The 14,357-nt window shown below is 35.8% G+C and overlaps 1 protein-coding gene across 1 annotated transcript; it reads left to right on the top strand.

Moving 5' to 3' along the window:
- Nucleotides 1-10,051: 10,051 nt before the first annotated feature.
- Nucleotides 10,052-13,851, top strand: LOC141359409 (CD48 antigen-like). Its single transcript, XM_073861815.1, has 3 exons — nucleotides 10,052-10,315; nucleotides 13,359-13,649; nucleotides 13,739-13,851. The coding sequence occupies exons 1-3, from the start codon at nucleotides 10,093-10,095 to the stop codon at nucleotides 13,849-13,851; spliced, it is 627 nt and encodes a 208-aa protein (XP_073717916.1). The 5' UTR covers nucleotides 10,052-10,092.
- The last annotated feature ends 506 nt before the right edge of the window (nucleotides 13,852-14,357 follow it).

Here is a 14,357-nt window from a genome sequence, read left to right as displayed (position 1 = left end):
CAATAAACAATTTGATGATGAAGAACATTTGTGTGAAGAGTCTCTGCTGAGGACAGGTACGGGCAGAGGAGCTGGAAAATAGGAAAGAGAAAGATTGCTTGAATATTCAGGACTGTTCGTCTGGTTTTTACACTTTAATTATTAAACACTTTAAAGGACAAATTCATTAACTCACCATAGACTGTAACATTGAATTCCTTATATGAGACTTCATTGTTTCTGCTGATCTTAAGTGTATAAAGTCCAGAGTGTTCAGTTTTGATGTTTGTGATGGTGAGATCTCCAGTCTGATCATCCAGCTTCAGTCTGCCTCTGAATCTCTCATCATCAGATAACATGGTACTATTGGGTTTTCCATTGACTCTTGCAATGAAAGCGTTTTCAGGTCCATAATACCACCGTATCCGATCATCTGTCTGTTTCTCGATATCAGTGTGTAAAGTAACAGAATCTCCCTCCATCACTGACACTTTAACACCAAACACACCTGAAGAACACAAACAGAAAAGAAAGTTTATGACTAAGATGATTTTTTACTTTTTCCATGTTGAAGTGCTATAACTGGGTCCCCAGTGCTTCTATCAAACTAAATGTGATAAAGATCAACCCAGTAACTTAGTTTTGGTAAACCATTCTCTGCAAGCATGTGAAAAAATAGGTCATGCAATTTGGCTCCCCTTGTGATGTCAGAAGGGGATCTTATTATAATAATACCGCCCCTTAATCTGAACTATCCAACCACAGCACTGACATTTAGCACAGAAATCAGCTCATTTGCATTTTAAAGAACACAAAGCGTCAATTTTAACATAATAAATGATCTATATGATATTTTAAGATAAAACTTCACATACACACTCTGGGGACAATAAAGATAATTTTGACATCTTAAAATGTCTTGTGAAATGTCCCCTTTAATATACTATAACAACTATATTAAGACCACGGGATAAATCTGTTATCTGGTTTTGATATAGACTGAACTATTAATTACATTGTACAATATATGTGCACAGTTTAATGACAAATGTGCGTGTGAACACGAACACATCACACATTTCAGACAAAAATCAAGTAAAATGATTCAAATTATTACAAGACAAAGGATTTTGAATCCATAACTTAATTTAACTAAAGTGTCAAGTGAGAATTTGTGGTCCTTCGACTAAAATAGAAAGTAATAAAGCTGTAAAAATGAACTTACCACACGTTATAAAGCAAAGACAGAGTAAAATAAGCATTGCCATGATCCTTAAAAAAGCACCAAAGTTGAAATTGTAGTCGTTTCTGTTCTGAACATCCCCGCACTGTAAGAATTCCTTGTTGTATTTTGTTGTAAATTTTTAAGTTTAATCAACTTGAAATTACAATTATTGAACAGTGAAGTGTTGCTATAAATTATAAAAAATAAGTTGATTCAACTTTAATTTTTACAATTTATAGTCAAGAAAGTTGAAATGATTTGCAAATTAAAGTTGATTAAACTTAAAAGTTTACAATGTTTGTGGTATCAGAAATGACTATTCAGGTACACGCAGCAGAACAGAAAATGAATATTGTCTCTGTTTGTTCGGTTGCCACTCCACCCCTTTACGCAAACACTCCACCCCATTTGCATTTTTGCATTTACTGTAATGAAAGGATCTGCTAAAGTTGTCAGGTTACATTTTGGTCAAACATGTCTTTCATTATTTCCTTTGACAACATTGTTTCAAACACACACAGACACACAAAGTGTGAATACAACATAGTAATGGTCACTTCTGGTTAAAATTCACCATATTGATCTGAGTTTTAATGTCAAAAGTAAAAGATTGCTGTTTGTAAGAACCATCAACTGATGTGAACCATGCCTAACAAAAATTAGCTTTCTGAAGACATACGATCAATAGTAGTTCAACAGTTTTCATTTGTGCTTCTGCATTATTGTCTATGTCAACATGTATAGGCTATAGCCGTTTCTCAATGTCAAGGAAGAATCCTCAGAAGCCAGAATTTCGAGGATGCTTCTTCATCGACGTCCGTCGAAGGACTGTTCCAATGTCGAGGATCCTCGGAATTTCAGCCAAGGACTGAGTCCTTCATTCGAGAAATATCCCATATACAGGAAAGGATGCATATGTGTATCCTTTGCGCTCTTCACTCGCTGAAATCCCCCACAATCCTATGCGCGCATGGACATAAGGTGATGACTAAAATATCCTGAATAGATAAAATCTTCCAAATGAAACTACAATATAGAAGCAGAGTCCTCCTGAACTCAACTTTATTGACTTGTAAACCTGCCAGTGAACTCCTGAAGTTTCTTAATATGTGAATAAACAATCACGTATAAATGTCAATAAAAAAAGAATAATGTAACTGAATATTAGTTTCTTGAGTAGTTTTAATGCTGCCCGCCTTCAAGTGGAGTGGAAAATAGCACTTGAAGTTGTATTTGAAAGTGGGAAACTATTCTACATGATACACAAAAGGTAACATTGTACAGGGTGTGTCCATTTTTCAACATGATCAAAAACAAGTCTGCCTATCAACTGCGCTGTCTCAGACTAAAAGGCCTTCCAATTGGTGGTAAAAACTGCCTAACACATCAACTACCCTCAAATAAAGACATTTCCACAAATCAAAGGATGAAAAACTTAAAGATACCTGCCACCCAAACAATGCTGTTTACTTCCATTTGGGAGATATTACTGGAGTTTCTGTTGTCGTATCAGCAGACTCAGGAACAGTTTTGTTATTGCACAATGCATTAAAGCATTTAGCTTCTTGGGGGAAAAAACTATCTTTCAGACTGTTTTTCAGACCGGAGGGCAGGAGAAAAAACAGATGATGTTTAGGATAAGTGAAGTCATTAAAATTGAAAGCTTTCTCCATTCTTTACCTCATCTCCATGTATGCAGGGGGCAGAATACTTTGTGCGTTTGAATATCCAGAAGTCCAGAATAATTTCCTTGGTTTTATTGATGTTTAGGTCCAAATTGATGTAAGAGCACCATTCTGTGAAATGCTAATGTTTGTATGTGATGCATTTGGAATGTGTTTGTTACAGTCTCGTTGTAAAGGTTTGGTGTATGTTACTTCATATAACATGTCATTATAACAACTGCAGGTATGAGTTTCCAAGACAGGCTTAATGACAAGCATCCAATATAATTTTAATGAGATAACCATTGTCAAGTCCTAATATTTTCTTTTTTAGACAGTTAAAAAGAGATTGAAATGTTTTTGTTTGTACACATTCAAGTCCCATATAGACTTTACCAATACACTAATGATAAAAAATAAATCAATTAATGTTTACAGTAAACCACCTTACATAACATCAAGTCTGTCCACCCAAATAATTAAACAAATAAGTGCCATCATGATGACTGTAAACGAAACCCAAGACAATTTCCTGAAAAATGCGTCAGTCTGAAAGGGTTGGGCAGCTCACATGTCAGATGCCATTATCCGAGAGAAAACACGTAACAAAAACAGAAAGCACCTTTGTACCAGTTTAAATCCAGTCAACATTCAGTAATTCTCCTCTTTCATTCATGCCTTTTAGATTAAAAACAACCAATATTCTCTAAGGTTGTCTTTCAATATTAAAGGGCGTGTTGCAGGTTAACCACCACTGTCGATTAATGGGTACATAAATCACTCAAGATATGTGTATAATTTTTAAAATGTCTCAAAAATGGTCTTAAAGACAACTTTTTTACGTTTTTGGTATTAACGTTTTTATTTTAAGCAATTCTGCGATGACGTCACGTTGGGGAGAAGTGGAGAAAGCCTCAGCCAGAGCCATAGAGATAGATGAGACATTTATTGCTGTTTAATACTTACGTATATAATATGGAAATCATATATACATATATATACAAATATATAATGTGGTATACTGCAAAGTTACACTGATAATTATTATTTATGATATATGTGGAGATAAATAAAACTTCGCAAATCTGCTGATTTGATCCATTCATGTCCTGACCACTAGGCTAGAGATTTTTAAACATCCTTAATCCACACTTACTAGTCTATCAAATAATATCTCAAATATATTGTTTTGTGAAATAAAAGGATGCTTTGTTATATTGTTTATGCGATTATAACGAATCACTCGATCATTTTATGTGCAGCAGCAGTCAGCATCTGCAGCATACTCGGATCCGACCGCATACATACTGTAATAAACAGGCGTTCGGCGGCTTTTTACATCAAAGGACGACAGGCTATGCCATTTGGGAGGGACTCAAATCGCTGTACTTTTTCATACTTTTTCATATTATATTCCGTTTTGTGATACCCAACAAAATAAAATACAATGGATAACACTTTAAATGTTTATTACCAACAAGCAAATTGCACAAATTTGTTGAAAATGTAACCTGCAACACGGCCTTTAAGTATTTTAAAAGCATAGTTCACCCAAAAAATGAAAATAATGTCATTAATGACTCACCCTCATGTCGTTACAAACTCATGAGACCATCTTTGGAAACACAGTTTAAGATGTTTTATATTTAGTCCGAGAGCTTTCTGACCCTCCATTGAAAATGTATGTATGGTATACTGTCCATGTCCAAAAAGTAGTCCATGTGACATCAGTGGGTCAGTTAGAATGTGTTGAAGCATCAAAATACATTTTGGTACAAAAATAACAAAAATTACGACTTTATTCAGTTTTAATGACATCTGAAAATCAAGGTCCTCACCATCCTGCCGAGAGTTGACATTACACATGATATTACCAGTTAAGCATATACTATAAAGAACATTATGTTTCTATTTGACATACAGGAAATATTATGCAGTAAAATAAAACCAAAAATTCATAGCATATTGTGAAGTTTTTGGACTTGAGCTCGTCCACTTTCGACCACTTTCAACCACATTCAGAGATAGTCGAAAACACTTTTGATCGGATTGCTTTTGTAGTGTAAACGCACATGTGGTTGAATGTGTTCGAACAGCCACAGAAGACCGCCTTCTCTCCACCCATTTATCTAATTTGAGGTACTGAACACAATGTTTTATGTCTTTTCTGACTTCTGACGTGAACACACGGAAAACAGCGCTATTTTTAGCCTTTCATTGATAAAACTAAAGCGGCTGATCTCCGTAGTTTCATTTTGCAATTAAGCGTGTAAAAGTTGCGCAATCTTATTTCATCAACTGTGCTGAAAATAATATATACACATAAAAAACACTGTGCAGCATGTTTACTTAAACACAAGCAGCAGACTCCGACATATTATTAGTTCACGTCCATATAAACTCATTACTCCCGCTCGCGTTAAAATGACAGCGGAGAGACTCGCCCAGTCTTGACGGACCACCCCCTCACAGTATTCAGGACAGAAGTGGTCGAAAGTGGACAAGAGAGACAGATTTAAATACCAGGTGTAAACGTGATGTGTCTCTCTCGTCCACTTGTGATCCGATTGATGAAAACACATCTCAATACCAAGTGTAAACAGCCAAAGACCCGAATTAAAATGCAAATGGGCTTTTCCATTTGAAATTAGGCATACATTGTATGTTCACGTAAACAGCAATGTAAATGGTTTATGTCACAGTTTTTACACAAATCAGTAGAAAACGCAATTGCCAATACAAGTTGCAATTTCTTTTTACTATTAGCCACAAAACACAAAGCATATAAAATACATAAAGCATGTAAAATACAGAAAAAGTGAGTGGGCTCAGTATTACTGGTCTTACTAAAAACACAAATAATGGTTCTTCTGACGATGTTTTGAGGAATGTTTAAAACCATGACCCCCATTCACTTCCATAGTTCTTCTTTTGTTCATAATCGATTTGATTACAAAGATTCTTTAAAATATCTTCCTTGGTGTTCATCAGAGCAAATGATGACGAAATGTTAATTTTTGGTTGAACTATCCATTTAACTACGACAGAAAAATCACCATTAATTGAACATTTTAAAATTTTGCACATTTCTAATTCATGAATTTACTGAAAATCTACTGTTGGTGATGTTCCTCGCCAGATCCTTGTTCTCATGTTGGTTTCTGTTTCGTTTGGACTGTGTACTGTCGCGTGTTGGATATTGTGTTGCGTGTTGACTCCGTGTTGGATGTTTCCGGTCTTCCATGTTGAATTACTCACCACAGACCCACACCACCAATGCCACCGGCAACCACCAGCACCCACTTACCACCGTAGTCCTTCATTGCCATTACCCTCATCTGGACTCTGTCTTTTGTTCCCGTTCTATGTGTTTATATCAAGTTTCAATAAACCTGTGTATATTTCCTGTGACTGGTTTCTGTGCGTTTATTGTATCGTTACAGAAGGATCTGGCCATCAATGGAAGCAGCAGGAAGTCACTCCCCATCTCCTCTCTTAGAGTTCCTCCAACGAGCGGTGCAAAGAATGGACCGCCAGGATAAGTCATAGAGGATATGGGCTGACCCGTCCAAGTAATGGTGACGAAGGTGTCCGAGCTGACCCTGCACACGCAACATCACCTCCCACTGCGCCTCCCGCAGCATCTACATCACCAGAGGGCGCTTTCCAGTCTTGACCACATCTCCCGATCCCCGAGAAATATGCTGGTGAGCCCAGTTTCTGCCGTACATTCCTTTCTCATTGCTCACTTCATTTTGCTTTACAACCCAGAACTTTCACCAGTGAACAGACGAAAATTGACGTTCTTTCTTTCACTCCTGACTGGAAAGGTTGCCCTCTGGGGGATAGCGGTGTGGGAGAACTGTGACGACTGTTGGTTTTCGTTCTCCAATCTTTCTGAGGAGATGAAGAGGGTCTTTGATTGCTCCGTCGCCGCGAGACCCCTCTCCAATCTCCACTAAGAGGAGAGGTCTGTTTCTGACTATGCCATCGAGTTTCGCACCCTTGCGGCGGAGTGTAAATGGAACGAACAAGCGCAGTGGGACCATTTCCTGAATAGGCTGGCTGACGCATCCAACGGGAGATCCATGTCATCGACCTACCTACCTCTCTCAATGGTCTGATCGACCTCGCCATCAGGGTGGATGCACGTCTCGCCCAAGCAGCACGCCGGAGGGTTACAGCACCTTTACCCGTCAGACTGGAGATTCCTCAGTCCAGGATTGATGTTGCGGTCAGCCCTCTCACCGATCTTGAGCCCATGCAGGTGGGTCGAGCTCGGCTTTCCCGGGAGGAGAAGCTCCGGTGGAGATCCCTTATGTTATGTTTGTACTGCGGTAGTGCTGGTCACCAAATCCATGAGTGCCCGATAAAAGACCAAGCCCGATAGTAAAACTGAGGTTACTATGTCTTAAGTGAAGCCAACTGGCCAAAATACAAAATAAAACACACAAAGTAGAAATTAACACAAGAATAAAATAAAAAATCTGTTATTGATTCAAGTGATGCTAAGACAATAACAATAACATTACACAACAAAATAAAAGCAAGACAGTGAGAGTAAACGAAAGCATAAATCTGTGTTATTGTGACCTCTCGTGTTGAGTTGAGGAAACTGCAGATGCCTTTATCTAAGACCATTTCATTCATTTTGAAGTTATATAAAAGCTTAGGGTTGATTATTTGCATTTACATTTTTTAATTAATAATCTGATAGGACTAATAAAACTATTGTGGGTATAAAGATCTCCTGTAAGCTCCTATAATCTTCTGTTCTCATTTGATTTGATTAATGTCTCAGTGTCAAAGTCACTTTGAATAATTATATGTAAGACGAAGTATGTGTTGTTGTTTAAGGAAACTCATGTGTGTTGTTTAGTCAGTAGCCGCTTCTAAACCACAGATGTAGATGAAGGTTAAACTGCATTGTTCACATGTGGTTTTCTACAGAAACAACACACGCAAGTCTGGCGTATTCATGGTGTGACCTAATACTATGTTGTTAATTTTATCTTCACACTTTACTTAGCAAAATGTTCATGTGCATGGTGCAAATACTTTTCATGATAAATTCATATTTCATCACAGATTTCCTCCGGCAAACATGAAGATCTGTTAGCAGACCACAGGTGTAGATATCAGATGAAGATTAAGAGGTTTAGACTACATTAAATACATAACCTATATTCCTGCACATGCACCTGAACTATGAATGTTTATTTTATGGATTTATGTTTTTAACTGTATTATTGTGTCTTACATGTATATTTTGTGAGTAGTGTTGTGGTGATTAAGGAGGTGCCAGCGCGCACATTAACCTCCACACACCCACAACAACAGAGCTCTGTATGAAGTCTTTTATTTTATAACCGTTTAAAGAGTAAATCAAGCATGAAGAATATGATTGGTCTAATAGTGCTGCATTTATGTCTGTGGCGTTTATTTGGTAAGTTTATTTTTATGCATTAATTTCTTGCTGTGGATAGATAAGTCAATAGTTGCTGACTAAACTCGTGAGATTTGCATACAGTACTAGATTCTTAGATATTATTTGATTTCTTATAAATGTGTCTGTTTTTTCAGCCCTGACACAAAAACTGTATCATATAATGTCAGTGATGTTTGTGTTTATGTTCTTCAGGTGTGTTTGGTGCTGAAGTGAAGTCAGTGTCAGTGATGGAGGGAGATTCTGTTACTTTATACACAGTGTTGGGAGTAACGCATTACAAAATATAATAAATTACAGTAATATATTAGTTTTTGCTGTAACGCAGTAATATAACGCATTACTAATAAAATTTTGGTAATATTTTACTCGTTACAGTCTTAGTAACGAGCGCGTTACAACAATGCATTTCAAAATTAGACTGTGTTATATTATTTTTTTTATTTTTGACCAATGCGCGCGACCAGCATCCACACATGAAAAAGCTGCGTGTAATAGTTATGGCTGCGTCCCAAACCGCATACTTCTATACTATATAGTGGGCGAAAAGCACTACTTCTCGTACTCTTTGCCTACTATATAGTATGGAAGTAGGCGGTTTGGGACGCAGCGTATGTCTTTCCACGTGCTGTATGCAACATGTTAATTTTTACTTTAACTTTGTATTTGAAATGCGATTTGGACGCGGTGTGCGTCAAATATAGACATGTGAAAGTCCGCGGCCGTAAGCATTGACTAAAGTGGTCGCAATCAGGTCCGGTAGCGCCGCACACGCATAATTTTGCGAATAAGAGCACTAAGTAAAGGCAACAGAAAGTTTCTATCGGACTCCTGTGCTGCTTGAACCTCAGAAGTAAAGAGACTTTTACAAATGTTGCCAGTAAAATCCATATCACACCAGCAATGACAAGGTAAGCTTTGCTATGATTACAGTGCTAGGCTATTCCTATGCTATCTACAGTTTAATTACAAACAGCAACCTAAACTACAACATAACATTAGTGAAGACTTAAACATGGTTATCTAAATATAATTTAGTACATTTAAACATAACTGTTTAAAGTTTTACCAGCCTTTGTATGGGAGCCTATATTCATTGTTTGGCAAAAGCAGTGTTCCTCTGTTTGTCTGTGTTTTATTAAGCAATTATATGTTAGCCTACATGTTATCCTTATATTGTACTGAAATTAGCTGTATTCCTTGAGGCCTAATCCTCCAATAGGACTTTTTGATAAGTTGTGTCAACCCAGTGCATGCCAGGTTTGTGCTGTGAATCTGAATTAAAAGTGATCACTTAAGAAAAGAAATGAAAAGAGGTTGCGTGTCTTGCCATGTTATTAGGCTATAGGTTGCATTATAGTGGGCTCTATTGTGTTTGGTATGTTTACCATAATTTACCAGACTTTTACCAGATCATTTGTCTATGTTTTTGATTCTGACAGTGATTGTTACTGTATTTTGCCATAAATCTTCACTTTGCCTATTCAAAGCTCAAGGGCCAACACATAACTTCTAGATTTATAAGCAGCAACAAACTACATTTTAACATTTTATAATGCCTAGTCATACTTCTGTTCTTTTGATGAAAGTAACTCAAAAGTAATGCAAAAGTAGTGTAACTCATTACAGTTCAGAGACAGTAATATTGTAATGTAACTAATTACTTTCAAATGACAGTAATTTGTAATACATAATGTATTACACTTTGGAAGTAACTTGCCCAACACTGTTTATACACTAATATTACTGAACTACAGAGAGATGATGTGATCGAGTGGATGTTTGGTGTTGAGAGTCCAGATGAGATTATAGCTGAATATAACAGAGAACCAAACACAACATCATTTAATGATGAAAGATTCAAGAATCATTTATATCTGAATCATCAGACTGGAGATCTCATCATCACAAACATCACAAACAAACACACTGGCCTTTATAAAGTAGAGATTACCAGAAAAACGTCTGTTGTCATCAGACATTTCAATCTTACTGTGAATGGTGAGATGAGAATTACAGATGTTTTCTTCATGTTTCAAATATTATAATCATCTTAGTGTTAAAATTTGGATAAAAACTAAAATAATGTGACTTAATAATTTAAATGTGAGGTGTGATTATCTTGTGTGTGACAAACTCACATTTACTTTGACTCAGGTGACTACATGGTTTTGTTTTGTTTTGTTTTGCAAAAATACTTGAAACAGAAAATTCTCTTAATTTTTCTTCTTTCAGTTCGTGTCTGTTGTGGTTTTACTGAAGCTGTGATCCGATTGGTCGTCTCTGCTTTGGTGGGCGTGGCTGCTGTTGCTGTTCTGCTTTATGACATCAGATCCAAATGAGACTCACAATCGATGAATTAAACAAGATTTTAAAAGATTTTTGTCTGTATATTTGTCTTTAATAAATAATCTAAAAGTTACAAAAGCTTCTTTGAGGGTTTATTAACATCAATATAGTTTTATTTCTTGTATCAGTCGTCTTTTACTGCTCACTGAAGACATTAAATACTGCACTTGAGTGAATATAATTGATCATATAGACGGTTTCAGCAGTAACAACATAAACACGCAACTTTCGTGGTCATCACGTAACTTCCGGTGAACTCTGTGAAGAATAAGTAACAACAAAGTAGTTTATTTATATAACAAGCAAAATAAACAACACGTAGATTACATAGGAACCCAAAACATTTATTATTTTCGAAGAGGTATTTGTTTAAGAGTTCTGTTTCAGCAACTAGTCAGACAATGAAACAAACAGATACCAGAAGTAAAGTTCGGACCAGACGCTGATCTCGTCACTACACGTGCGACCGATGAAACAGTCTATAGTGTATGCTAAAATGTTTTACAGAAAACAAAGATATTGTGCAAACTTATTAATTTCTTTCATTACTAAAAAACAAAAAAATTATAAAAAAAATATTTTTAAATGGGTGACTGAAAAAATTAATAAGAAAAGCAGCCAAAAAGTGTCCACATTAGATGTGAACTCCTTTAATATTGTTTAAAAATCACTTCAGGATGAGACCTTAAAAGACTGAGTGATAAAATGATGAGAAGAGATTAAATATATATACATTAGTAAGTTATCCTACATTTAAGAAAGTAAGTGAACATTTAAACAGGAGTATACAATGTGAAATCAAATCAAATATTTGTTAAATTATAAGTTATGTGTTTAATTGTAACAACATCACAGTTCAGGTTTTTAGGACTCATACAGTATTTGTTCATCATCACATGAAGAGAATGCTTTAGTGAATCTGGTAAATGTTTAGTAGATCTTATAATAACTAAAATACACTAGCTGTAGATAGATATACAGAAGTAGAAAAATTAGACTAAAAGAAGTCCTGATGTGTTTTTTATGATGAAGACTGAATGTGTTAACTAAGTTAAAGTGAAACACGCTGTGGTCTGATCACACATGTGGTCTGATCTGTGCAGTGGACAAACACTTCATGTGTCTGTGGTTTGTTTGCGTGTGGAGTTTTCTGGTGTAAAGTTCATTCTGTTCCACTCATCTTCATTTCTGCACAACCCAAAACTCATTTACTGAGAAATAAAACTGTGCATCCACGAATACTCGTGGTTTCAGTCACAGAAGTGTCACAGGTCAGAGGTCAAAGATGATTCTCACCTATAAGTACAATTAGAAAATCTGATCATATTATAATGGATAGGCAGGGGCATCAGTTTGTGTTGAAAAGTGGTGGGGAAAAAAGATCAGATGAAAAAGCATTACAGCAGGTTGGGAAAATATTGAATAACAGCGCATCAAAAATGGGCATAGCGCGCCGTAGGCCAATCAACAACAAGAAAATACTCAGCATAAAACCCTCAACAATGTCGACTGCACACATGCAACAGTCCCTGCAACACCAGCTCAACCGAACAGTGCCAAAGCACCATAATGTAGAAAACAGAAGCACATTAAGTCAATAATTACAATGAAATTCATTACATATCTAAAAGAAAACACACCATAAGCATACAATGCAACATATTTGACCCTGGACCACAAAACCAGTCATAAGTCGCATAGGCATCACTTGATTTTTCAGAACATTTTAACTAAATGCTATTAATTTGTTTTTTTATCTCTATACTCTCATTGTATTTCAATTATTATGTCATGTGTGTTTTTATTTTTGTTTATTTTTTTTCTCAGATCCTTTGATGTTAAATCTCTTGCGCGTCTCTTAACTCATGTCAAACAGAAAGTGATGAAGTGCATGCATCTCTGTGTGTTCACGTGATCGCATGTGTTGGGGAGGACTTTACTGATTTTTACTTTACAGATGATGTTTAGTTTCTCACACACACATTGCTGCAAAATATGATTGCTGTAATAGTTTTACTGTATTTATATTTATTGCATTGTAACGGTAAGTGATGTTTTAGTTTTTATATGCATTTAATTCTTGTGGTTTCTGCTTAAACTTGCATTGACTACTATATTAAGAAAAAATACAAACATGGATCTCTTTAATATGTTAAAGTTGCATATATTTCAGGTTCTTCAGGTGACACTTTCTCTAATGTGAGTATTGTTTGTGTTGTTCAGTTGTGTTTGGTGATGAAGTGAAGTCAGTGTTAGTGATGGAGGGAGATTCTGTTACTTTATATACTGATACTGAAATACAGATTAAAGATGAGATCGAGTGGATGTTTGGTGTTGAGAGTCCAGATGAGATTATAGCTCAATTCATCAGAGAAGACAAAACAACATCATTTAATGATGAAAGATTCAAGAATCATTTATATCTGAATCATCAGACTGGAGATCTCATCATCATAAACATCACAAACAAACACACTGGACTCTATAGAGTAGAGATCAACAGACAAACTTTTGTCATCTTCAAACACTTCAATCTTACTGTTTATGGTGAGATAAGAAATACAGCAGTTTTCTTCAAGTTTCAAATATCATCAGTATCATAGTATTAAAAAATGCAAACAATTAATGAGCATGAAATGTAATGAATGAATGAATAAAAGGGTGACATTTACAGTGTTTTATAAATGTTTTCCAGCTCGTCTACCTGTTCCTGTTATCAGCAGTAACTCTTCTCAATGTTCTTCTTTGTCATCAAATTGTTCATTATCGTGTTCAGTGTTGAATGTCAGAGATGTGAGTCTGTCCTGGTATAAAGGAAACAGTTTATTGTCCAGCATCAGTGTGTCTGATCTCAACATCAGACTCTCTCTACCTCTGGAGGTTGAATATCAGGATACAGACACATACAGATGTGTACTCAACAATACCATCACAAACCAAACTCAACATCTCTACAACATCAAGGATCTCTGTCAAACGCGTTCAGGTGCGATACTGTTTATGTGTTTTATTTTGTTACTCAAATGTAAAAAATGACATTAAACAGAAAATTCTCTTTTATTTCTCTTCTTTCAGCTGATGTCTACTGCTGTTGTGGTTTTACTGAAGTTGTGATCCAATTGGTCATCTCTGCTTTGGTGGGCGTGGCTGCTGTTGCTTTTTTGATTTATGACATCAGATCCAGATGACAATCTCCATTAACTCAATGAATCAAACAAGATTTTAAAACAAGATTGTTATTTGTTTTTATTTAATAATCTAAATGTTGCAAAAGCTTATTTCAGGTTTTATTCTCCACTATTAACATCTTATGTTTAGTTTTTGATTTTTTGCATCAGTAGTCACTGGAGGCCCAAAGACAAGAAATATACAATGACGTTTTTAATAAAAAGGCTCAATAGGAACCCTGTCAAAGTCAATGTGTACATTACTGTTTAAAAGTTAAGGATCACTTCATCTTAAAATTGTGTGCTTAAATGTTTTATTATAATATGTTTATTATTAGTTTTATTATTATTTCATTAGTGTATAGAAATATGTGCAAACATATTTATTTAGTTTTATGAAAAAACGTCTCTAGGTTACGTATTTAAGCTCTGATCCCTCAGAAGGGAATGAGACACTACGTGTTCTCTGCCATACTTACGGCGCCTGTACACCCGCTTTGGCATATGCCAACTAAAGTTGGCATTCC

This window comes from Misgurnus anguillicaudatus, chromosome 23 (assembly GCF_027580225.2).
Source record: "Misgurnus anguillicaudatus chromosome 23, ASM2758022v2, whole genome shotgun sequence".
Lineage (NCBI taxonomy): Eukaryota > Metazoa > Chordata > Actinopteri > Cypriniformes > Cobitidae > Misgurnus > Misgurnus anguillicaudatus.
This window is presented reverse-complemented; position numbering and strand designations above follow the sequence as displayed.